Source organism: Schistocerca cancellata, chromosome 2, assembly GCF_023864275.1.
Source record: "Schistocerca cancellata isolate TAMUIC-IGC-003103 chromosome 2, iqSchCanc2.1, whole genome shotgun sequence".
Lineage (NCBI taxonomy): Eukaryota > Metazoa > Arthropoda > Insecta > Orthoptera > Acrididae > Schistocerca > Schistocerca cancellata.
In genome coordinates this window covers 541,937,943-541,965,389 of record NC_064627.1, presented here as the reverse complement: position 1 = coordinate 541,965,389, position 27,447 = coordinate 541,937,943, and the positions used below count along the sequence as shown (strand labels likewise).

General features: G+C 44.0%; 1 protein-coding gene across 1 annotated transcript; it reads right to left on the bottom strand.

Moving 5' to 3' along the window:
- On the bottom strand, positions 1–27,417 carry LOC126162103 (protein snakeskin-like). Its single transcript, XM_049918377.1, has 3 exons — positions 27,356–27,417; positions 8,548–8,745; positions 1–1,115 (listed from the first exon to the last, which is right to left on the bottom strand). The coding sequence occupies exons 1-3, from the start codon at positions 27,401–27,403 to the stop codon at positions 894–896; spliced, it is 468 nt and encodes a 155-aa protein (XP_049774334.1). The 5' UTR covers positions 27,404–27,417; the 3' UTR covers positions 1–893.
- Positions 27,418–27,447: the final 30 nt, after the last annotated feature.

The following is a 27,447-nucleotide window of genomic DNA, read 5'->3' as shown; positions in this document are numbered from 1 at the left end:
TGGTACAGCTACACGTTATAGTCTCATATATATCCTCAATTAGATTTTGTCTTACACAACAAAAAATTTTTTTCGTTATATCAGCAGTCAGCATATTGTTTCTTAACACATATTGTAATGGATAAGTTTATTACGAATGCCAGTAGATTTCCTAACAAATCTGGATCTATATATTGTATCTACTGGTGTGTCATGTTCTTACCACTCTGAATTGTTGGAAGTTTACAGTTTTTATTTATCTGAGTGCAGGCTGAAATATTCGAGACTGCGAGCTGTTCTTTTCATGTTAGTCCAGGCTACGAGCTGTTCATTTGATGTTTAGTATGCTAGATCACAACAATACTTCGTACATGGATTAGTGTACTTATTGCTAGCTCTGAGAATATAAAAATCAATTAAGATAGTGAACCGATTATGTGTGGATTTTCGAAACAACTAGATAAAAGAATTCCTTGTCTCGTTTTCATATGAGAGCACCGTCCTAAAGTTGCAGGCGATACTCGGAAATATTGTTTCTCACATGTCACAGCGCTTGTTACTCTACCAGTTTCACTGTGTGTTTATGAACTACGTATTTTCTAACACATACTACACTAATGAATTGTATGTTGAACTGTACAAACTCTCCAACCACTGGAATTTGTTGCGTTTAATATGTTCCTAATCTATTGCTAATGAAATGAAATGTCTGGACACACACACACACACACACACACACACACACACACACACACACACACACACACGTGTTAGAGAAAGAGCAACAGTGTTGCCTGCATTTGTCTGACACAGTATGCTTGTTAGCAGTCAGTAAGTAGTCGCGTTGACACTCTTATTCCCTATTTGTGCACAGTGGACTGCCTGGGAGGCTTTGGTTAGACTCTCTGGAGCAGCTACATCTCCTTGAAGTAGACGTAGGACTCGACGCCGGTGTCGAGTAGGTAGCCGACGCCGTTGAAGACGCAGAGCGCGCCCAGGGCGATCCCCACCTTCTTCTCGGCGCTGACCTCCAGGAACTGGTACTGGTACTCGCTCTGGTAGCGCACCCAGTAGTGCAGCGCCGTCGCGCCCACCGCCACCCACAGGAACGTGCCCGCGAAGTTGAGCAGCGCGTCCTGCAACACACACACACGCGTGTCTCTAGTCTGGCTTCAGTCAGCCGCAGTCTGACGTTTAAGGTCGCCACAAATAGTCTGCAGCCAGCCACCGCAGCGCGCTGCCCTCCGAGGTGACACAAAATCTTTCTCCCACAAAAATCATATGAAAAATCTGAAATTCATGTACGGTATTTCTCTGTCTACAGTCTCTATCTCTTTTTCTCAGAAACAGGTTGATGTGTCAGGCTCAAAATCACGTCAGATACTAACGAGGGAAGCTCCCCAGCGCACTGTCCTCAGATTTTGTTGGTTGGTTGTTTGATTTGGGGAAGGGGGCCAAGCAGCGAGGTCATCGATCCCATCGGACAACGGAAGGATGGGGAAGGAAGTCCGCCGTGCCTCCAAAGAACCAGGCATTTGCCTGAAGCGATTTAGGGAAATCACGGGAAACCTAAATCGGGATGGCCGGACGAGGTTTTGAACTGTCGTCCTTCAGAATGCGATTCCAGTGCCCAGTGCGCCACCTCGCTCGGTTCAGATTTAGTGGTAAGCTAGCGCATTGGATAGCCTGTCAAAAACTGAACACAGATCAAGCATGAAAACAGGAGTGCACTGAACTGTGGAAAAAAGAAGCGAAATAGATACACTGAACGGTCCAAGATTGTTGTTGTGGTTTTCAGTCCAGAGACTGGTTTGATGCAGCTCTCCATGCTACTCTATCCTGTGCAAGCTTCTTCATCTCCCAGTACCTACTGTAACCCACATCCATCTGAATCTGTTTAGTGTATTCATCTCTTGGTCTCCCTCTACGATTTTTACCCTGCAAACTGCCCTCCAATACTAAATTGGTGATCCCTTGATGCCTCAGAACATGTCCTACCAACCGATCCCTTCTTCTAGCCAAGTTGTGCCACAAGCTCCTCTTCTCTCCAATTCTATTCAATACCTCCTCATTAGTTATGTGGTCTACCCATCTAATCTTCAGCATCCTTCTGTACCACCACATTTCGAAAGCTTCTATTCACTTCTTGTCTAAACTATTTATCGTCCACGTTACACTTCCATACATGCCTACACCCATACAAATACACTGCTGGCCACCGTAAATGCAACATCCTGAAGGAAGCATCCGAATCAAGTGAAATTTACACCATGAGTTTGCAGCGATGAGATATGCAACTGATTAGAATTTCAGCGCAGACGCACATCACGCGCGCCTGCGGCGCCACCTCATAGCGCCATTTAAGGCTTGGCGATTTCGACGAGTGTACGTTCGGCACGTGTGTTTACCTTGTGGTTGTTTCACAAGACGAAAACAGGGAACATCTTTTGATCAAGTATCCGAGTTCGACAGAGGAAGGATAGTGGCTTACCGAGATTGTGGATTATCATACAGAGAAATCGCTAGTCGTGTTGGACGAAACCAAACAACTGTAATGCGGATATGTGACCGTTGGATGCAGGAGGGTACGACGGACCGACGTGGTCGATCGCATTCCCCTCGGTGCACCACTGCACGTGCTGATAGGCAAATTGTGCGCATGGCAGTGACGGATCGCTCAGTGACATCCCGAACCATAGCACAGCACATTGCGTCTGTAACGCATCATCCAGTGTCTGCGCGTACCATTCGACGCCGTTTACAGCAGAGTGGTCTGTCCGCAAGACGTCCATTGCTTCGTCTACCATTGACGCAGAACCACAGACGTCTCCGTCGCCAATGGTGTGATGACAGACGGATGTGGACGGCAGAATGGAATGACGTTGTCGTTACTGACGAGGCACGCTTCTGTCTGCAGCACCACGATGGTCGGATTCGAGTGTGGAGACACCGTGGAGAGAGGATGCTGGACAGCTGCATTATGCACCGCCACACTGGTCTTGCACCGGGTATTATGGTATGGGGCGGTATTGGATATTACTCTCGCACGCCTCTAGTACGCATTGCCGGTACTTTAAATAGCCGGCGCTACATATCCGAGGTGCTGGAGCCAGTTGTCCTTCCTTACCTTGAGGGCTCGGCCACAGCCATATTTCAACAGGATAATGCTTGACCACACGTGGCACGCATTGTCCAAAGGTTCTTCGTCAATAACCAGATTGAATCGCTTCCCTGGCCGGCTCGCTCTCCGGATCTTTCGCCGATAGAAAACATGTGGTCCATGGTTGCTCAACGAGTGAGCCAGATTAGATCCCCAGCTGCCACACCAGATGATCTTTGGCAACGTGTGGAAGCTGCTTGGGCTGCTGTACCCCAGGAACACATCCAACCTCTCTTTGACTCAATGCCGAGACGTGTGGCAGCGGTGATCTCCAACAATGGCGGCTACTCTGGCTACTGATTCTGGCAGGAACCACATGTCACAGACGTCTGTAAACGTAATCATTTGATACTTGGTCAACATGTTATCTACAAAATAAATTTTGTTGTGCTACCTCTTGTCTTTCTTGGTGTTGCATTTACGGTGGCCAGCAGTGTACTTTCAGAAACTTCTTCTTCTTCCTGACACCTAAATCTATGCTCGATGTTATCAAATTTCTCTTCTTCAGAAATTCTTTCCTTGTCATTGCCAGTCTACATGATCCAAGATTAAAATATGCAATATTGAGCTACTTCGAATGATCGTGGCGCCGTAGTCATGTTGTCACGGTGTTCGACTGCGAAGGGGGAGATCCGTTTTTTTTCTTTTTTTTCACAAAATTATGAACTGCCCTTCCGGTCATAGAGGTGTCTGTTCGCTGTATTCAAATTTGTGTCTGTATCGTCGTGTAACGTCCTTTCGCGACAGCGACGTGTAACGAAGGGAACTCCAGACGTACGTATCTCCTATTGTTCTGCACAAGTGCCGCATTTAATGCCTCTTGCGTTACGTTTTGGAAGTTTTGACTCTTGAACACCTTCGTTGTAACACAGGTCACAACCTTTATTTGTTGTACATTCAATCTCTGTCGATCCATCAGGGACAGGGAACATCAGCTGGTTAAGTAATTATCAGCAGCAATGAAATTCTACAACAACTGTGCAACTGAGATATTATTTTATTTTATTTTGACGACATCCAGTTTCGGCATTCCACTATGCCATCTTCAGGCGCCATAAGCATCTCTCAAAATAAACGATAATGCCATACAGTGCCATATATTCCTGGATTTTGTGAATTCAAACCGTTTCACAAGTGCTTCATTGCTACCAAGGCTTCGAGTGAAGCACTTGTGAAACGGTTTGAATTCACGAAATCCAGGGCTATATGGCACTGTATGGCATTATCGTTTATTTTGATAGATGCTTATGGCGCCTGAAGATGGCATAGTGGAATGCCCAAACTGGTTGTCTTCAAAATAAAATAAAGTAACGTGTTAGTTGCACAGCTGTTTGAGAATTTCACTGATATTGACAATTTATTTGTTGTTTTCGTTTCTGTGATAGCTCTATGAGGCACCTTGCCTGCTCTCAATATTCATCACATGTACTTGCGACGGTTATATATTGTTACCATATGACATATTCTGTAACCAATGTATAGTACGACTGTTACCAAGATTACAGAAGGAGAACAGACACGCCAGTGACCGGACGGACAATTGATAAATATGTGAGAAAAAAGGGCACAGGGGAAGTTTGAAGACGGATCGCGTGCTTTCAGTCCAACTCTGTGTCCACACACCCACGCCATCGTGGTTTTTGCGAGTCGCTCGATGTTGCACATTTTGAGCTTGGACCGCTCGCTGTTTCTGTTTTCCTTCGTTTGTCACAGTTCAGTACCCCTTCTACCATTTCCATGCTTGATCTGTGTCCAGTTTTTGACGGGCTATCCAGTGGACCATCTTACCACTAAATCTGAGGGGGCTGCGATGGGGAGTTTCCTTTGTTAGTATTAACTGGCCGCTGTTGCATCTGCTGCGCACGCCAAGGAGGTGGATACGACGAACTGCATGGTCCGTTAACTGTTCTTGTTTCTCTCGACAGTCGTTGGAAAAAAAGTTCAATTAGCTCTACTGAGCAGTCTGTAAATTTTATGAAAAAAATCTACTCGTATTAATACAAACAGAGGACTGTATCTTTCATTTACCTGCGAACAAAACAAATCGAAATTGAGATCGCATTTATATACTTATCTACGAATTAGCTGTCTTTTCTTGAAACTGATGGATGTTATGAGTAGTAGTCCAAGAGGAAGAAAAATTATATCGGATTATGGGCTGTTTCTTATTTACTCCGATCAAAGTCAGTGTTTTTGCAACTGTATTTTTTATAAAGGTTTCTTGAAAGAACTGCAACCAGTCGCCTTTTGTTTTGTTCTTCAATTTTTATTATACCATTGCCGGTTTCGAACCGCCTAGCGATTCATCATCAGATGGTATAAATTTATTGATCGTTTACAGGTGTTAGTCATGTACAGTTATTGGTTTCCGTTGGCTGGTTGCTGCTGCACACAGTATTCTGGAAAACATAATGAATGTTTTCCAGTGAACCTTAATTTTACTACACTTCACACACTTAGCCACAGGTAACACGTTACACATGCTTTACAAAACACTACGAACAAAAATAGCCTCCACTGTTCACAACTTAACGTTACTTACGCACAGGAAGGAGCAAAGTATGCAATCATAAAAATATTTGACCAAAATTCTTGTGATTTAATGGCGCTGTCGGACAAAGAAACATTGCACTTTTTGTGAACATTTTTTCGACGTTGCAACTGTAGAAAAGGAACTCACCACCTGGTTCCGAAGGCAGCCCAAAGATGCTGATTTTTCTCGCCTGCTTTTTCATTACAGGACAAATGTCATAATGTAAAGGAAGATTCGTTGAGCGGGAAAAATGTCTAGTCTCAGATCAGTAAGTTTATCTAAACTCTATATAGTAAAATAACTAACGTAATCACTCGCGGTATCGTACGACTGGACAAAATAATGCAATTCAAAGCAGTTTCGATTGAGGGCATATAAGAATATTTGGGAGACAATTAAATCACTGAAATATCAGTCCAGTCAAATCATGTCACGAAATCAGATTTTTATGCTACTGTGACTTGGATCAAATAGGAGATCATGATTTCTGCATCTACATCTACGTGATTACTCTGCTATTCACAATAAAGTGCCTGGCATGAACCACCTTCGTGCTGTCTCTCTACCGTTCCACTCTCGAACGGCACGCGGGAAAAACGAGCACTTAAATTTTTCCGTGCGAGCCCTGATTTCACCCCGAATATACAGTACGTCTGAAGTGTGTGTGTGAGTGTGTGTTTTGCCGGCAACCACTCTCCTACGAATTGAGCCCACATTTGACTGTTACGAGCAGTGGAGGACAAGTCTGTTAGTCTTTCTGACTAACCACAAACTACGTATGTCCAGTTTGTGGCATTTTAGGTCAAGAAAAAGAGATACCTGGTATGTGTAACCAGACTATGACATGGAGTTTTGGTAATTAATGGTGGCCCTCAAAATATCCACGGGTATGCTGCCGGTCTATAGTGTCCAACGGGCACAATATTTCGGCGATCAAACATGTCGCCATCATCAGGTGAACTGACGGACTGAGCTCCTGTGAACGTACCGGCACGGAGATCCGTACGCTATGGCTGCTCAGAGGGAACTGGGTTCGGTCACGGCGGCGGCCGATTTAAATACCCTCCGCCCGCGGCGCGCTCCCTCCGCCGTCCGCGCCCAGCGCCACGGTCGCGCGGTGGAACAGCTTGCGACGGCGTCTGAGATGACGTCGGTGTGATGGCTCTGTCCGCCGTGGTCGTCACAACTATACGTCTGCTCGATTTACTCTTGATTAACCCGATCGCTGGTTCCCAAGCCTTGCTAAGATTATAGCCACAGTCCCGGTTTATGAGGTCGTCATTGGTGCGAATTTCGATGGCCTCTCTAACAACGCTGTCCCAGTATCTCGACGTCTGTACCAGAATCCTCGTGCGGTCATACTCCATGGCGTGATTTTCCGACAAACAATGTTCAGCGACCGCCGACTTGCTCGGATACATCAGTCGAGTGTGCCTCTGGTGTTCACGGCATCGATCCTCGACGGTACGCATCGTCTGACCAATATACGACTTGCCACATTGACATGGAATCTGGTACACGCCGGCCTTCCTCAAACCGAGGTCATCTTTGGCGCTCCCCACCAGTGCACGAGTTTTATTTGGAGGACAAAACACAGTTCCGACCCGGTGTTTCTTCAGAATGCGGGCGATTTTCCCCGAGAGTGCGCCTGTGTATGGAATAAATGCAGTGCCTACCTCCTCCCTCGTGACTTCATCCATCTCAACAGGTTGTGCTGCAGTGGTTGGGCGGAGAGCACGTTGAATCTGCCACTCTGAGTACCCATTTTTTCGAAATACAGTTCTCAGATGTTCCAATTCCTGGGGTAGACTCTCTGCGTCAGAGATAGTGCGCGCCCTATGTACCGCTGGGCGCGGACGGCGGAGGGAGCGCGCCGCGGGCGGAGGGTATTTAAATCGGCCGCCGCCGTGACCGAACCCAGTTCCCTCTGAGCAGCCATAGCGTACGGATCTCCGTGACGGTACGTTCACAGGAGCTCAGTCCGTCAGTTCACCTGATGATGGCGACATGTTTGATCGCCGAAATATTGTGCCCGTTGGACACTATAGACCGGCAGCATACCCGTGGATATTTTGATTATCAAATACGCCGGGAGAAACTCAAGAATCACAATGGTGGCCCTGATTGTCGACTGAAACTTACGGTAAGGCAGCTGTGGTTCATCTTGCAAGCATTGATGAAACACAGGGGGACGCGGAAATAGGACTTCGGTATGAATTACTCCCGGTGTTTAAGACAGGACTAGTGATGTGCTGCTGACGAGTCAAACATGGAAGATGGAAGAAGCAAAACTGAAAGGGGAAGCATACATCCCGCGGGCCAGGTCACGGATTTTGCTCATATTTCGCATGGTTCTAGTACATACTTAAATGCAACAAACACTGCTCTAGTATCGTGCACTTTTCCATCTTTTTCGAGAAATTATTATTCAAAATTTTACGAACTAGTTGAACAGCATGTGAGAGCGCTACACGTCGAGCAGCGGCGTTGGCGCAAACCGCAGAAGACTGCAGGCAGCAAGTCTGCCCTTTCTCGTCGTTTTCTTTTCCTTTTTGCCTAGTCTTTCATCAAACACTCGTATTGCTAGAACGTATCACGTTTCTTTCAAAACGGTCATTGTGATAATTTCTTGACAATGTATAATCGAGGTACAGTGAGGAATTATGATGAATGGAGGAGTTATTTATCGATATATTGACGCACGTATCGATGGTACATTCATACACATATCTTTGACCCGTTTAGTGTATGCTTCGCTGATAACAAAAGAAGTACGTGAGAAAGCTGTAGATTTTTACGCGAAGGGATACTTTTTCCACACAGACCATGGTCCCACCTGAGGGGTACCTGGCTAGTACTATGTGCATTTGCTCACCGTGAGCGTCCTCCTCTGGCCGAGGCAGCTGGCGACGAGCGCGGAGAAGGTGTAGATGAAGAAGCCCACCATCACTCCAGAGGCGACCATCTCGGCGTCAGGGTCCTTCTCGTCGTTGATGTTCCAGCTGCCGCCCACGCCCAGGAAGTCGCCATTGTTGCCCGAGCGGTACAGGATCAGCGCCACGATGTTCAGCGCCTGCAAACGACGGATGTGACGTCAGTGCTTTCCATGACTGTCTCCACTCAACTGACCTGACCTGGTCCATTAATCTAAAAACGACACTGGCAGTGTTTACGGTTCATGATATGTGTCTACTAGGAATAAGTGGCAGTGTCAGTAAAATATTTGGGGCTCAAATCTTCGTTCTGTGACCATGGAATAGGGTGTCCATGGTTTTCTCGCCAACACTTAAGGCTAATGCAGGTTGATTTCATAAATGTGGCTACTCTTACACAGCTGAGCGGAGGTCAGTCTCCAGCGACCACGATGTCGACAAGACGTTAAGTGTTCCTTTCTGTTGTTCCTTCACTTCAGGAGTCTCATGTGAATTTTACTCTCTTTTCATCAAAACGTATTTCAAGAGCTTTAGAAGAATTATAGTTTTGGTTCAAATGGCTCTGAGCACTATGGGACTTAACATCTGAGGTCATCAGTCCCCTAGAACTCAGAACTACTTAAACCTAACTAACCAAGGACATCACATACATCCATGCCCGAGGCAGGATTCGAACCTGCGACCGTAGCGGTCGCGCGGTTCCAGACTGAAGCGCCTAGAACCGCTTGGCCACACTGGCCGGCTGTAGTTTTGGTGACTAGTATATTATAATTTAATTTTTCTAGTTTAGGACGCAGTCACGAATGATGTGACAACTATGTTTTAAAACACTTTGTACATCATTAAAAGCAGAGCTACGCCATGAGTACAGGTAGAGCGGTAGAAGTAAATGAAGCGGTTATTTTGCAACTTTATACACCGAAGCTATCTTCTCGTATGCCAATACTTTTGCCTCACTCAACACTATTCGTGAAGAGCTTCCTGTTAGACAAGTGCATTTGTGAATCTCTCTCCCTCTAAAGACTTAATCTTAAGGAGACATAATCAAATGAGGAGAGAGGATATTGGCTACACTCAAACAACTGATTTCAGATTTTTTATGTCATCTACACACATCTATTTTGGCGGTAGCATATTTGCACACTTTCAGCCACTATTTATTTTAGTCAGTGGCGAATTTTATCCGAATCCGCATTCTTCTTACGTTAAAAACCTTTGTCCAACGGAGTTGGCGACAAACGCTCCAGCTTCCCACACAACTAGTTGCGCTAAATGCTGCCGTCTTACGCCATTCTATAATACCATGTAGACTCTACGAATTAAAAGTATCTCCAAGAGCCACGAAGATAAGCTGTGTCAAAACAGCGGAGAACTTCCCTTTCTTCTCTCTGAGAAGGACAGCGTTTATCCCTAAATTGTGAATAACAGGTCCTTCAAAATTTTCAGCTACGGCAGAGAGAATTTTGTCATCTATTCAAAATAATACTGTTTACCTCAATCAGATTTCAATGACGCAAGCACCTTCTCGTTCAAGTATTGTATTGTATTGTATGTTAACCGGGGACCTAGAAACGACGGAGAGGGTCCGTCCCCGCCGCAGCCGCAGTGGTCCACAACCCCACGACGACCACCGCAGTCCACTTCACCCCTCCGCCGCCCCACGCCGAACCCAGGGTTACTGTGCGGTTCGGCACCCGGTGGACCCCCCAGGCGCTCCTTCCCGCCCGGAGAGCCGTGCGTTAGACCGCACGGCCAACCGGGCGGGCTCGTCCAAGTATACATCCACGTCTTCATATGGTTGTGCAGGAAAAAATACTTTATGCAACGGTTCCATATTTTGGATCGTATGTGCAATTGATTCTTCTCCTGAAATTAGGAAATTTGACAAACGTAATTATTGAGAAATGACTCACTAGAGGGCAAAAATAATGATAAAAAAAGTATTTGCCATGCTTATATACCTCGGCGAGGGTGACATTCATAAGCATTCAAGGTACCAGTACAACAAGGAAATCAAACTAAAATTTCTTGATTTAAAAGTTCTTATAAGCTAATTCATAATAATTTCGGTATTTCGCGTAACTTCAGTAGCTTAACTAAACATACTCTCTATTTAAAATTACTGAGCCATTACGTAAGAGAGCAGAAATGCTGTAAACTGATTATCGTTATGTGAAATAAAATTGTACCAAATTATCTGTCTCTTTTTTCAAACACTAATTAAAGAAATCGTTAGGGAGAGTTTCTTCTTCTTCACAGTGAAAATAGTTTATATCCTACTGATCTAAAACGACGCTATGGTAGAAGAAATACTGAGAAATTGATGCCATTACGGTGCAAGGAATTTTACGTCGTCTTCTTGGAACGTCTTTTTCAAAATTAGTGTGAAATGGTTGAGAGAAACCGTAGGCACACGAACTGAAGTTGTCACGTGCAAACTTCTGCGGCACGGATATCATTTGTGTTTTGGTAGAATTTGACTGACATTCCGCGTTTCCCGGTGAACTCCGCTTATCAGCTATCGGAGACATCCACGCAGCACAGTTTATCTAATCTGTAGTTTATTGCGCTTATCTCGTGTGGCTTTCGAAACAAAAGTGAGTCACGCGACATCGATGCACAGCCAAAGATAGTGACACTTACACCGTATTGTACAAAACACAGTCAAAATGTGTTTCTGTGTATTTCTTTAGCTTGTGTTAGCCGTTCCGTACTGAGCAATCTCGAAAAAAAAATGTTGTTTGTGGTTCATAAGTTTCAAGTAACTACCAGTCGTGATGATGATTCAGTTTCATTTAACTTCTCAGTGATGTGTTGTTAATTTCAAAGAAGAAGGAAGGAAGATTGGCGTTTAATGTCTCGTCTGCGATGAGATCATTAGAGACAGAGCACGTGCGCGGCTAGAAGAAGGATGTGGAGGAACTATCCCGGAATTGGCATTAAGCGGTTTACGGAAGCCATGTAAAACGTAAATCTAAATGGCCGGATCGAGATCTGAACAGTCGTCCTCCCAAGTGAGAGTCCAGTGCCTTACTACAGCGTCGCCTCGCTTAGGCTTTGCTGCGTGTGAAAGAGCATTATCCTTATAATTAAACTATAAGATTAATTTAATTATAAGAGCTATACGATCACATGTAATACAGGACTTTCCCAATACGTCCAACATGGGGTGATTTTCCAATGTCGGAGAGCCCTGGCAGTAGTGACAATGTGACGCTTTAACGCGTCTCACTATGGCAGGACAGTTAGAGAAATAAGAGTTCTCACAGACGCTCACCGGCAGTCCTTCCTGAAAACCGTTTAGGAATGGAAGAGGAAAAGGGGAGTGGGCGATAGTGATTTTCGAAATACATTACGGTCAACACCGTAAGATTGCTTGCCGAGTACGCGGTTGTAGAAAACTAAAACGTCTAATGAAATGAGGCGAAAGAACACTGAACCTGAATAGTATTAAAGGGTGAGGGAGAGAAGTCTGCCCATTTTCTTCTACGAATTATTTACGAGAGATTCGTGCGCCTCGTTTATCCCGCAGAAAGAAAGATTATTGTTAGTAATGGTTTTAAATGCTATGGAAAGGTCGTCTGTTTCAGACATAAAAGTGTAAAGTGCCTTTTTCACGTCTTGGGCGTGTAGCCTTAACACACGACAGTCATTTCCAGGAAAGCGTTTTGTTACATTGCCGACAGTAACAGCTGCATGAAGAAATTGCAGAACAAAGCATTGTGAAAATAAAGAAAGGGTTGACCTAAAAGAGAGAGTCTTATAATGTGGGTTGTCTGAATTACAATTGATGCCACACCGTTACCGAATGTTTCACATTTACTCCTATAGTTCTACTGGGCACCCGTGAAATAAAGGCAGATAACACAGCATTTATGACTCAGCAGCAGCACTAACATTTTATCGCCGAAGGCGTGCAGGCCCCTAACATTGCTGCCAATTTCAAGAACAGGCTACTCAGCGTCTTTGGGATTACAAGGAAGACTGCACGCGTTCGTGACATTAGTTGCGGCAATACCAGAAAAGTCTCTAAAAAGGTTGTCGACGTGCAATAAATGGACGGTTAGATGGAGGTGAGAAGATCGTTGTAGACAGCTGAAACACGGATCGTATATGGATAGTGAAGGAAATGAGCCGTGTCCATTTCGAAAGAAACATCCCGGTATTTTAGAAAAACCGCGGAAAACCCGGATCTGGGCGCCAGACAGGGATGTGAAACTCAGTCCTCCCACATACGAGTCTTATTCCATACCCGCTGCACTATCTCACTCGGTACGGAGTCGAGGCGAATTGGTAGTAGAAGAGACATCGACTGAGTAAAATCGCGTAGGCAGGTGTGCTGATACTTGAGTGAAAAACTGCTTGTAGCTGAAAATTTTCATATACTGGACGTTCCGTAACCAGTCACAAAAACTTACGTGTTTCAGTCACGGCGCGTTTCGAAGACTTAGCTTCATCTACAGTTAGCAATCGTGGACTTTAGTTCGTCAGCGTGGCTTCCATTCACACGTCGGCGAAAGATATCCCAATGAAAAACGTAGAACAACAATAAATTAATAATAGGTTTCTTTTGGATACTTGCTGCCGAAATATCTGAAGTTTTGTCCCATTTATGTAGTGTGTCATCTTGATGAAATTAGCAGGCATCTGTAGCAGATGAGCTCAGTTAGAAGTCAAACACTGTTACCTCAAGAGGGCGTTAAGTCTCCGAAGGGCGTCAGGTGCAATAAATGTAAATTTTACCGACTGGTTGCGAAGTGTATTTGTTACGTATAATTTTGTAAGCCGCTTTACTGGCACTACATCTCGTTACTTGTTAAGACGCTCTTATACGATACTGCTTCATATTATTGCTCAGATGAGTGTGTGAAGGTGAAAGATTTGACCCAGTGGTAGCCCAGTTTGTCATCCAAAAGAACACAAACACTATGTCATTTGTCGGCGAGCATTTCATAAAACTAGAAAATGATAATTTAACAATAAAACAAGTTAGGCTTTGTGATTATGTAGATTGAGGCACCACTTATAAATTAATACTAACTTGCGTAGGTAGAGAATGTGTGTAGAACAGTAAACAGCTTTGTAAGAAACAAAATGCGGGAACAAATCAGGATTATAATTTATAAAATCATTACTATATTTTATAGGAGTCAAAAACGGGATTACAATTAGACAAAAACAGAGTTATATTTGTGCGTAATTGTTTGCCAGAGGCATTATCAAGATGAGAAAACACTTAATCGCAAATTGTTAGCTCATTGTCCGAAGCGCGCTATTACTAACACGGTTTCGACAGCACCTTCAGCTACCCATCCGTCCAAAACTAACAATGAGATCGCTAACTTGGAAAAGTAGCCCCAGACACTCGCAGAATGCCAAACAAATTTCACTGTAGCAATACCACACTCAGGTAAAGATCGCTCTTGAAGAATCCGCCACGCTCTCTCTTTCTCTCTCTCTCTCTCTCTCCATCTACATCTACAATCAACATTTATACTCCGCAATCCACCCAACGGTGTATGGCGGAGGGCAGTTTACGTGCCACTGTCATTACCTCCCTTTCCTGTTCCTCGCGTATGGTTCGCTGGAATAACGACTGCCAGAAAGCCTCCGTGCACGCTCGAATCTCTCTAATTTTTCATTCGTGATCTCCTCGGGAGGTATAAGTAGGGGGAAGCAATATATTCGATACCTCATCCAGAAACGCACCCTCTCGAAACCTGGACAGCAAGCTACACCGCGATGCAGAGCGCCTCTTTTGCAGAGTCTGCCACTTGAGTTTGCTAAACATCTCTGTAACGCTATCACGCTTACTAAATAACCCTGTGACGAAACGCGCCGCTCTTCTTTGGATCTTCTCTATCTCCTCTGTCAACCCGTCCAGGTACGGATCCCACACTGATGAGCAATACTCAAGTATAGGTCGAACGAGTGTTTTGTAAGCCACCTCCTTTGTTGATGGACTACATTTTCTAAGGACTCTCCCGATGAATCTCAACCTGGCACCCGCCTTACCAACAATTAATTTTATATGATCATTCCACTTCAAATCGTTCCGTACGCATACTCCCAGGTATTTTACAGAAGTAACTGCTACCAGAGTCCGTTCTGCTATCATAGCCGGTCGCGGTGGTCTCGCGGTTCTAGGCGCGCAGTCCGGAACCGTGCGACTGCTACGGTCGCAGGTTCGAATCCTGCCTGGGGCATGGATGTGTGTGATGTCCTTAGGTTAGTTAGGTTTAAGTAGTTCTAAGTTCTAGGGGACTGCTGACCACAGCTGTTAAGTCCCATAGTGCTCAGAGCCATTTGAGCCATCTGCTATCATATAATCATACAATAAAGGATCCTTCTTTCTATGCATTCGCAATACATTACATTTGTCTATGTTAAGGGTCAGTTGCCACTCCCCGCACCAAGTGCCTATCCGCTGCAGATCTTCTTGCATTTCGCTACAATTTTCTAATGCTGCAACTTCCCTGTATACTACAGCATCATCCGCGAAAAGCCGCATGGAACTTCCGTCACTACCTACTAGGTCATTTATATATATTGTGAAAAGCAATGGTCCCATAACAGTCCGCTGTGGCACGCCAGAGGTTAATTTAACGTCTGTAGACGTCCCTCCATGTAGAACAACATGCTGTGTTCTGTTAGCTAAAAACTCTTCAATCCAGCCACACAGCTGGTCTGACATTCCGTAGGCTCTTACTTTGTTTGTCAGGCGACAGTGCGAAACTGTATCGAACGCCTTCCGGAAGTCAAGGAAAATGGTATCTACCTAGGAGCCTGTATCTAATATTTTCTCTCTCTCTCTCTCTCTCTCTCTCTTCCTCCCTCTCCCTCCGTCCCTCCTCCTTCCCTCCCTCTCCCGTTCCCACATGCATCATCCCCACATACATAGCTGTCATATGTCATAAATCGTCACTCAGCTTTCTGTAAAATTTTCTTGCACTGCGCCATCGATCAATGACGTCGTGTATATGGGCAGTGAGCTCTAGGGGACAACATGACTATGAAAACCGAACCATATTAAATCTCCGTGATCATTCAGTCATTGACCTATGAACTACACGTGCAACGTAAGTCCTCGGCAGCAGCGGCCAAGTTTAGCGGTCCGTGTCAACTGTTTTCTTGAGCGGTCAGCAACATATTTGAGGTTATTTTTATACTTCACAATAACTTACACCAATATACCAAAACAATGACCATCTGCATGTTGATACACGTTTGGAAAGCAATAAAGCAGCGATTAGTCAAGTCTTGGTAGGTTTCCGGCGGTATGTGGCATCAGATATCTAAGCACACGTCACACAATTCCTATAAATTACGAGCAGGATCAGTGGGCGCGGAGATGGCGCCCAATAGCATCCGAGATATGTTCTAATGGTTTGATATTAGACAAATTTGTTGGCCAAGACGCCAACGTGGGTTCGCTATCATGCATCTCAAACGATTGTATCACGATTCTGACCTTGTGATACGGACAGTTATGCTGCTGGAAGAAGCATATAGGGATGCATGTAGTCCTCAGTGACATTCACGTAGTCCACAGCTGTCTGGTGCTTCTGTTACTACTGCAGATCCCGTGGAAGCCCAGGTGAATGTCCTGCATAGCATAATCTGCCCCCACTGGACTGCGACCATGATGCTGTGCATGATACGGGCAGCCGTTCACTTGTAGGGCGGAATATTTATACACGAAGATCAATCTGGTGTAACAAGAAACGTGGTTCATCCGACAGGGCGACACGTTACCACTGATTCACGGTACGATCTCTATGATCCAGTGCTCACTGCAATCGTAGTTGACAGCTGTCGTAGTGCTTTCATTAGCGAAAACACCAGCTAGCGATAAACATGAGCACACGTGTCTTCTGCGACTGTGTCTGAAAATACGTTTATGAGAAACTGTCTTGTTATATGCAAATTAAGAAATCCCTGACGAATTGTGAAATATATAAAAAAGAAACATTATTGGCCCTGTACCGCATTATCATATCCTAAGAGATACACAGTGCTGTATATGGCCTTAGAAGAAAAAAATTAAGATAATCAGGGAACTGATAGAACAAAAAACTCGTGGTACCAAAACCTAAGGAACTAGTTCGGCAAGCCTGCCAGAGTGCAGTATTGTGGGGCTTTCAACAGCGAAAACACCAGACTGATAACCCACATCTATTAAGTGAATCCAGCACGAGGAGTAAATAATAAGGAAAAACAGTAATGAGAAGAAAGTGGAGGACTAAGTCTGTCTGTACTGTGTAGTAGGAGAAGGTGAACGTTTATAACTACTGCTGCACAGTTGCTAAAAAAACAATCATACATCGTGTAGTGTTTGCTGTAGCCGGCCGCGGTGGTCTCGCAGTTCTAGGCGCGCAGTCCGGAACCGCGCGACTGCTACGGTCGCAGGTTCGAATCCTGCCTCGGGCATGGATGTGTGTGATGTCCTTAGGTTAGTTAGGTTTAAGTAGTTCTAAGTTCTAGGGGACTGATGACCACAGCTGTTAAGTCCAATAGTGCTCAGAGCCATTTGAACCATTTTTTTTGTTTCCTGTAACATGGGCACTGGGGCTCGAAAAACCCTGTAAACACCTCGAAAAAATGCCAACTTGTTCAGAAGTGCCTTTTTGTGGATAGCGGGAAGAGTGCATCAGACAGTGGCTGCGCTCGACTAATAGCGTACGATGTCAAGAATTGTCTTTATCTCACCGGTAAGAGGTATACGTACCACAGATAATAATTTGTCACCAACAGGTGTTCGAGACAATATCACTGAGGGTGTCCAGAAGGTACGCAGAGCGCAATATATCTCCTGTGAGGGTGGTTTGGAATTTTGATTCATCGAATCTTCAGGCGTCTCCGCACCTCCACCGCCTCCCACCCCACCCACACCCCTCCCCGCTCTTCGCTCTTCTCTTCCTCGCTCTTGTATCTCAGTAACTGAGGTTTTCCGCGGGGATAAGTTGACGCACACTACTTACTGTACTAGCCGAAAGTCAACCATATCCTTCCACCATCTCGTTACGCACTGTTACCATGTGAGTGATCCTCCTCGAGATATGTGGAGTGTATTCTTGCGTTATTGAACTGCGTAGAGTATAATAACTTCGTCCTACCCGCTGCTGCTGGTCACAACCACAAAATGCAACAAATCATTGCAATCTGTCACGTTGGTGGATGTAAGTCAGTGGGAGTAACAATAGCGGTCTCTGGTTATACAGTGTATCACTGTGCAGACGACGTGAGAACGCGCGTGAAATAGCACCAGAATTTGAAGCAAAATCTGCAGGAGACGCGATTATCTTTCTTTCTATTACTTAGATTATTACCTATCATCTCTGCTTATTGTTCATCTTTCTCTATATGTGGATGCGCATGCAGAGCTGATCCACCAGTAACAGTGGCTAGACTCAATTGTGAGAATGCACTTTTACCTTTGTATTTAACTTACAACGTTTGAGACTTTTTATCAAATCACAAAGCTTTCAAGGTTCTTATTTATGATTCAGTTGACGCTTTTTAGACAGCCTGCAACCTTATTTATCACCATGCTGAAACGTATCACTATAAAAAAAAATTTCAGCAGGAAGTTGATTTCGTAATATCACGAACCGCTGTAACTTTATGCAAACACATCAGTCCAGCGCCATGAACGAGGTAGAAACATTGTCGCTAATGTACGAAATTGTTGTCAAGCGGCCCAGTTCCCGTTAAGCCTGGTTTGCGCTGGAGCGAACTGGCAAAGAGCGCGAGCGAATTGCATTTGATCGTGTTTGGTTGATTTGGGGGTACGGACCAAACAGCGAGGTTCTGCATTTAAATTTCATCTTCAATTGTACTGAGAAGCCAGAAAAAGTGTCAACCTACACACGTGCCAAGTTTTGCAATGATGCGAAAAAAAGCTGGAGTTGCATTTTAGTGTGAAGTGCACCATTTTCAAACATTTCACGCTTTCACAGGTTAACACCTCTTATACTGGACCCCTTCTTAAATTGAACTGATCAGTAAAAACGGAGTAGGAATAATAATGGAACCCTCAAGCGCCGTTAAACCAAAGCTTGCATTCTATTCGTTACGAGGAGGACGTTCCGCAATATTATACGCGTATACTGTGCTGTTTCTATGCTTTTCTTTTAAGTAGCTATGGTTTGTAGACCTTCGTCCTTACTTCTAAGCCAATAGACGAGTATACTTCAGATTGGGCAAATTGTACTGTACGCTTTGTAAAAAGTGCTTAATAGTGACAGCAATACCGTATTTCTCCTTGTGACTGTACTCTTCGTTATCCGTACGTCCTTGGTGGAAATAAAATTCGCCTGTTGTCCTATACTGGTATTTTCCTATATTGGGCTGCTTATTTGGAGTGATCCAGTTTAGGAAAATAAATTCAAACCAAACTTGGCGTTTTTCTAAATAGTACTGAAGTCACTTATTACTATGAGTATTGAAACTATACTTCAATTTCGTAATCAATGAAGCTGGTACTAGTCATTGTATTTCTTGTTTTATAGATAATGTCTAAACCTGGTAAATATTGGATCTGGGCGGAAAAAATGATGGAAAGAGCCTTGGATGCCTACAGAAATGGTGTATGGGGTTGAATTGTGCAATTCGCTCTTGCATTGCTCCGAAAGCCGCTTTGAAAAGGCGTATTGACGGTGTTAATATTAACGCGGTAGAAAATAGTCTTTTGGAAGAAGTGTTGATCTTCCTGAAAAAGAAGAGAGAGACTTGGTAATCCACCTGTTAACGTTGGAAGAAAGATTTTTTTTTTTGTCTAACGAGGCGTGATCTTCTACGCCAAGCACCTGAAACAACGGAAGCGAACAACTTACCCCATGGATTCAACCGGGAGTTGAAGATGGCTGGCGGCAAGTGGTATTACAAATTTATCTCTCGTCACCCTGGAATACCACAACGCCAGCCGGTGTTGATAGAAACCTCATAAAATATTAGCACGTAAGGGAAAACATCAAGTTGGTGCGATCACAAGTGGCGGAAGAGGAAGCAACACTAAGGCAGTTTGTTGCATGTGCGTTGCCGGGATGTTTGTGCCATCCATGTTTGTGTTTCAGAGGCTCCGGTTTAAATTTGAGCTCTCTGCAAGAGCTCCTCCAGAAACTTAATTTGCATGCTCACAAAGTGGTTGGATCACGAGTGAAATTTTTGTGCAGTGGTTCGAACGCTTTATAACACTGTTAAACCGACCAAACACATTAAAAGTTTTGCTTTTGGATAGGCACACTACACAGACTAACCGCAGACTTGCCGCAGCAACTTGGCAAGAGATCACTGGGTCATTAGGCTGTTACTTCCTGCACATACTATCCAACGCCTGCAACGTTTGGATGTAGCCTTTTTAAGCTCTCTGTGTGTTCCACAATCAATCTTGTGACACTTGGATGAGAGAAAACGTCCTGCGTAGTCTGTTAAGCAATTCCAGATAAATAAAATGCTCGACAATTCGTATGGGTTAGCTGCAACATTTTGCTGCAAACGGGTTCAAAAGGACGAGTTAAGCGTGTTAAAAGCAATGTTTTTGATGATAACGACCTTGCAGCAGCAGATTCATCAGCTGTTTAAGCAGAAACTTCAGCCTCGGTTTCAACAGAAGATTGTACAGGAATTACAACAGCAGCGGTTTTTGATCCAAGAAAGTGATGCCACTTCTCATCAATATGGAAAGCTCTCCAAAATCTAAAACCTACATCAAGGCGAAGCATATATCTCCGCTGTCAAGAAGCAATGGAGTAAGAAAGAGGAATTGCGTACTGTACTGTTTTGACTTCGTCTCGATAAAAAGAAGCTGAATAACAAGGAGACGAAGACTGCACTAGAGTGGGGCCAAAGAAGAAGAAATATTATTGTGATGAATGTTGTGAGATTGTTTAATTGAATTACAAAGTTATTTTCATTTTTATTGTTAGTGATCATATCAAGATTGTGCGAGAATGGGGCCAATGTTGATATATATTTTTTCATCATGGTTCAGTGTACGAAACTGAAGGTCTGTGTAAAATGGTTCAAATGGCTCTGAGCACTATGGGACTCAACTGCTGAGGTCATTAATCCCCTAGAACTTAGAACTAGTTAAACCTAACTAACCTAAGGACAACACAAACATCCACGCCCGAGGCAGGATTCGAACCTGCGACCGTAGCGGTCTTGCGGTTCCAGACTGCAGCGCCTTTAACCGCACGGCCACTTCGGCCGGCGGTCTGTGTAAGACAGTGTATCCCGAAATTGGACTACTGTAGATTTAAACCAAATATTTTTTTTTTGAACTTTTTAAATTGTAAATTTAATTAATATGTACACATTGTGATTTACAATAAATGTGGTTCTAAATATACATGGTTTTTATAATTTGTCACTGTTACAATTGTTGGTTAAAATCCCAGTGTCTATAGGTGGTCAATATAGGCTGCTTTACGCTAGAAATTCAGCCATCTAAATTCTTCTTTTCCTACGCCGTTTTGCTTACTTCCTCGAAAACAGTGGCTCGCCATGCAAAATATCTGAATATTACAATTTTGTATTATGGCGGTAACTGTGTGATGTTATGTAGTCTATGACGATTATTAGCTTCAAAACAATAACGCAACATCAACAGGGTTAGAACGCTATGTTCGTTCCCTCCTGTTGCCTTCCGTTCGTTCCAGGATAAATGCTTGTTGCCAGATACAAGCGAATGGTTCTGAACACTGGCGAATCGTCTTCGAATGCTCCTTCATTTGTGTTCGTTTTCATTCGGTTCGGTGTATACGTCGCTGGCTGGTGCCTGACACCTCAGAGTAACGCGGGTTGCCTGCCCTGCACTGCAGGACCCATTGGTCGCTGCGTCGTAGCAAAGTTATGCGTTACGTGCTAAATAATTGAGAGGGGACTTTACGGATCAATTTATCACGTTGTTCCGACCTAAAGAGGCAAATTGTAGGATGCAGTATACATCTGCAATCACTTTCCGTTATGTGCGGTTAAGCACTGCGGCTGTATAAGGTTTATTTGGTTGCGTAACTTGATTAGGATGGAAGTTGTGACACATATTAGATCTGTTTACTTGCACGTGACCAGTCTTTCTCTGTACGTATAACAGCTTGACTTCTGGTGGCTGTCGACCATTGCCGACTTGTTTGGAGCGTTGGAAAAGATTCTTTGAAGTGTGTACACGTATTGTTGGGGATTATTTTTGCTAAATGCATTGGAATTGGAGCAGGCTCATTCTGGCCAAGGCTGTTACATTAATTTCGCTACATTTTTTTCTTGCAGAGATCGTGTTCTAATTTACTAGCTGCCTCTATTGCACGTTTTTCTCCTTCATATATACCGAGGTGGATTTGGAATCACAGTTTGCCTTCCCTCTGCTCCATTGACTGATGTACGACAAAAATGTTATACATTTTCTCAAGAAATGACGCACTAGATTTCGTACTCGAAAATAAATTAATATAAGAGCAGATAACACATTTATAATCACTGTAACCTCAAAGAACTATTCAACAAGTCGTATACTTCATGGAAAGTTTCATCGGCACTTCTACTCGCCTGCATAGGCGTGTTTCGCACTGTACCAAATCTTCTGTTTTCATTTCATAACAACTAATCATTTTATCGTTACGAAATATGAGTGTAGTGCGCCGGTGTGTCTACAGGTTGTTATTTTGAAAATTAGGAAAATTAATTAGGGAAACTAAATAGGGAAGCTAAAAGATCAAAGAACAAGATAAATGTTTTAATACTTAAAAGATGTTCTCCCTTAAGAAAGTACTCGTGAGGAACTACCCTGACCTCTCTGCAAATTGAGGAAGTTATTCTTCAGATTCATTACACTTTATTGGCTAATCATTCTTAGCGTAGACGCTGTAAACATTTTCCAATGGAGCGAAGCGCCTCCGTTGAAAGTGTTTCTCAATTTGCAGTTCGTTTAAGACGGATGAAGGTGAAGTAAAGTTATTTATGACTGCTGGTGTGAAAAGTTGCCAGCCAAATAGTGATTTATGGGGTTGTTTTTAGCCTCTGAACCGTTAAGATATTTAAGGTAGCACACATGAAATAACGGCAGATAACAATCGCAGCAAAATGTTAGAACATCGCCGATACATCATTAGAATTAGCGACCTTGGTTAGACTAGGCTACGATGTGAAGACGAACAGATACTCAGTAACTGATTTTATTGATTTTAGTATGTACCAGCAAAGTAAGGAACGGTCGGGAGCGGGGGTACGGCATGCACTGGTCGTCTGCGGATTACGATTCTGTAGCAGCGACCAGTGCTGTGATGACTTTGTTCCCAAAGTTGAATATCTTATTTCACCTCGTTCCTCTGCTACTACTGAAATTTCGAGAAAGTACTTTCCAGGAAGAGTCGGTCAACACATTACTTCTTCCCACATACATCTCACGAAATGACGGCGACGAGAAAATTCGAGAAATTAGAGCGAATGCAGAGGCTTATCAACAATCATTCTTCCCGCTCGCCATTAGTGAGTGGATCAGGGAAAAGGGAGATGAGTTAATAGTACCAGTTCCACCATACACTGCCAGGTTGTTTCCGGAGTATTGAGTAGACGTTATCCACAAAACATGGTACGCGTCAGACGTGGCAAATGGCGGTTTTTTAATTATCACTAGCGTATTCTCCGCCAGCTATAAATTTTACGATCGTCTTTTTCCTGGCGCTCTTTCAACTTTAATCACCGAGCGATTTGGCGCAGTGGTTAAGGCAATGCAGACACATTCGAGATTCAGACCCTGTCTGACCACGAACAAAATGATTAGTCTAGCCAGTTGCGATTGTAAACTACCAGTGCTGACAATAAGAACATATCATACGCTATTCTAAGTGCTGCCATGGGATACTGCGCGAGTGTTAGGGCAGACTGACTCCTACTCGTAACACCAGCACGGGTAGTCAACAGGGCGCAACGCGGAATACTCCTTCGGCTGACGGGAGCTTTTGTTTCTGCGTCTGCTGATGCGTTGGAATGTCCACTTGATCTCCAGATACAGGAAAAAAGCTGCTCTGTACTGGCTTAGGAAAGAGCAATATCGTAAACTGCTGAATGTAATTGGTATACGGGCCACAAGCAAGCAGCAGTGACCAGATCCTCCGCCTGTGGCAGGAACGATGAGTTGATGGCCAAACAGGAACGATGAGTTGATGGCCAAACAGCGAGACGAACACATGGTTTTTCCCTAAGTATAAAACAGACTGGGAATGAGGTCCTTGAATCCATTAAGAGGTCTTCACATTTCTTGATCGGTCACGAGCCTTACGCCACCAATTGGCATCGAACTGGTCGAAGGAAAACCTCCGAAAGTGCCTGTGGTGAATGCTCGCCGGAACATACTATATCGGCATGTCCGCTGTATTCCGATGTTGCAGATCGGCAGGAACTGAATCCGTACGGAAGACTGGACATCAACAAGATACCGCGTTGTAAGATAGAATATCAGATTCTGGACAATACTGCCGAAAATACTCAAGGAAGGTTTGGGTAGCGTGTTACGTAGAGACGTCAAGGAAGGTTTGGGTAGCGTGTTACGTAGAGACGCAGCGAAGACAGCTGTAATCAACAGTTGCCAAAGGCGAACAGCCAACAGCGCGTGCACGGCGATCGTACCACCACCATCACCACCACCACCATCTCAGTGTATACGCAGCTGTGGGCCGTGTCTCGCCATCCGAGGAATACAACCGCGTCATGTGGGCCGGTATGTGGCTGCACTTTCACCTGCACCAGCCATGCTCCCTCGGAACAGGTGAGACGTACCCTGCAAACAGGGAGCCGACAGACAACGGTAAGGGGCACATGCAACCTTAACGTTTTCTGCAGTCCCAAGGATCCGGCAGGATGTGCCTACTGACGGGATGTAATGGAGTGCATTATGGAATCCAGCAGACAAGAATTGGTGTCCTAATAGTACTGGTAGACGTATATTTGATAGTGGGTATGGTTTTTATTGATAGTGGTGGTGGTAAGTTCCTATGGGACCAAAATGCTGAGGTCATCGGTCCCTAAGCCTACATACTACTAATCTAACTTAAACTAACTTACGCTAAGGACAACACACACCCCCATGCCCGAGGGAGGACTCGAGCCGCCGACGGGGGGAGCCGCGCGGACCGTGTCAAAGCGTCCAAGACCGCGCGGCTACCCCGGGCGTCTATTGATAGTAGAAATAGATATGGTAATGGAAAGTAATATTGTATTGGATGTAATAGCGTGGTGTGTATTGTATAACTAGTTGCCAATATATAGAAAAAATGCTGATGATAGTAGTAAGTTGTGTAAGAATGAATACAGTCCCTGTTTAAATGATAGGTAATAGGCTACAGTGTAATAAATAAATGTCTGACCATCCAGTTTTAAGTTTTCCGTAATTTTAGTAAATTGCTTAAGCAAAATACTGGGCTATTTACTTTGCTAAGCACCTATTTGATTTCCATAATCTTCCTTGTACAATGCGTTCCTAACAAGTTTGTCGTCTACGAGTCGTCAGACGCCAATCTTCCTTCCTTTCTTCTTCTTCAGCAAAGGGAGATCCTTAAAGAAGAGTATTATCAATTCTGATAAGTTTTTGAATAAGATTTCAAAACCGGATAGACTTGCTGATAAAATAAGCCTTTATTAACTACCTGTTTTGACCATCTAATTCTCTTCAGGTATCATAAAAGTACTTACAGCAGTCTGTATCGCAACGTTTTTACTGTGGCGTCAAATAAAATGAAAACCACCCCGTCTCACTACCGTCAATAGTAAAATGCAGTGCACAGTACAGAGTGCACACCACTCAGAAATGTGAAATCTGATTATGACTGTTTGCCTTGATTAATTAACTATACCTGTAACACGGTAGTGCATTTGCTATTGAGTGTATAAAACATTTTGTTACTGGCGGCAGTGACGCAAGGTAGATTTTATTTTGTTTGACGCAACAATACGAAATTTGACACGCTGTAAATAATTTTATGATGCCTGAGTATGGTCGAAATCCGCAAGTTAATAAAGATTTATTTTATCTGCAGATCTTGACGGTTCTGGTTCTGGAATATGACTTTCTTTCAAATGTCTACAGGCTGAGGGCCACTACCTGCTCTATATATTCTTACGATGTCGGAAACCAGCAATGTAATGTATTTACGCAACCATTCCAATGTATAATCTTATAACAATTTATTAGCGACGCACTTAAAGTGTCTAGTGCTCATCATCAGGCATGAAGGGTCGCAAAACAGTTAATATTTTAAGTTCATAGGTTTTCGCGGCCAGTGTCAACGCCGACGTTTCGGCTTAATTTACAGCACGCCTCTTCAGGACAACTAACTGCTTGATTCTGATAAAGCTGTCGATTCGCTGTTGCTTACGCATCAACTGCCAGAGTAGCATGGACAATATCCTACCGTACAGGCATCCCTCCACACAAATCGTTACTTCGAACTGTCCATCGCATCCCAGAATGTGACGTCGGTAGCCATCTGGTAACCGAGATATATACAGGGTGGTCGGAAAAGTCTGAAACGCTCGTAGGGGTGTTGCAGGGCAGTCTGCACCGTGACATAAATGTTAAGAAAAAATTCGATACGTTGTACCGTTTCCGAGTTATTAAGCACTGAATTTAGCCAATCGGGGCGTCGCGTGCTCACATTCAAGCGGCCTGCCAGGGGCGGTGTTACCTAACGAGTGCTGTGTTTGGTTAGCAGAAACTTGAATTCGCTCGCTCAACGACCTTATTGGCTAACTTCAATGCTAAATAACTCGGAATCGGCGCAACGTATCGAAATTTTTTTCTTAACATTTATGTCTCAGTACAATCTACCCTACAACATCACGACAAGCGTTTCAGACATTTTCTGACCATCCTGTATATGTTGGAACGAACGCTACCATCAGAGTCCAGCAGCTAGTCGCTCTGAAGAGGATCACTGTAAAGTCAGTCGAAACTCTGGCATTTTAGTCGAAACTCTGGCATTTTAATTATTTTAGGTTTTCATAATGACGCGGCGTTTTCTTCAAGATCACTGAAACATTATTTGTACTACTTATAGCAATAACTAGACTGTCGCAATTCCTTGAGTTCCTAGGGTCTTTATTATGTCCATGGCATATGCCTTCTGCATGCACGTCCGTTGGTTGCTGCGGTGGTCGAGCATGAGGCCTCGTTTGTGTAGCCCTATTTTTTTTTTTGAAATTTTGCAGTCACTGTTAACTTTCCACAATGTTTTTTTTTGTATGTGAGCCTAACACAAAACTTTGTTCTGATACTTAACAACAACATACATATATGTCCCTTATATACGATTAAGACGTTATATTTGAACATACATATATGTCCCTTATATACGATTAAGACGTTATATTTGCACAAGCATCACATTATGAAGATAAGATGACCGCAGTGCCTAATGGCTGGAAACGCGTAGCTGATAAATTAATTTCATAAGATTAATAATCTTAAACATTTAGACTGGTCGTGGTACACGCATATATCCTTTATTATAACATAGTCACAGAAAAGTTGGTTACCAACATGGCTAATGGTTACACAAGGAACTCTTTGCAATCGGAAAACGTTTTGATCGTTAAAGAAATAAGTTTGGTCGGCTTTTCGCGACTGGGTGAAATAAAGTAAGACAATGTGCCGGGTGCTGGAGACTACTCGTATTCTCTAGAAACAGCAGAGGTGCCGCAGACGGCAAGTGAGACAGGAGGCGCGTGCGGCGTGCTTGGTACGGTGCGAACACTCACCAGCTTGAGCACCTTGATGACGACCGACACAATGAAGAAGAGGTCCATGGCTGCGTCCGCGGCTGCCTCGGCTCACAATGGCGACACCTGGG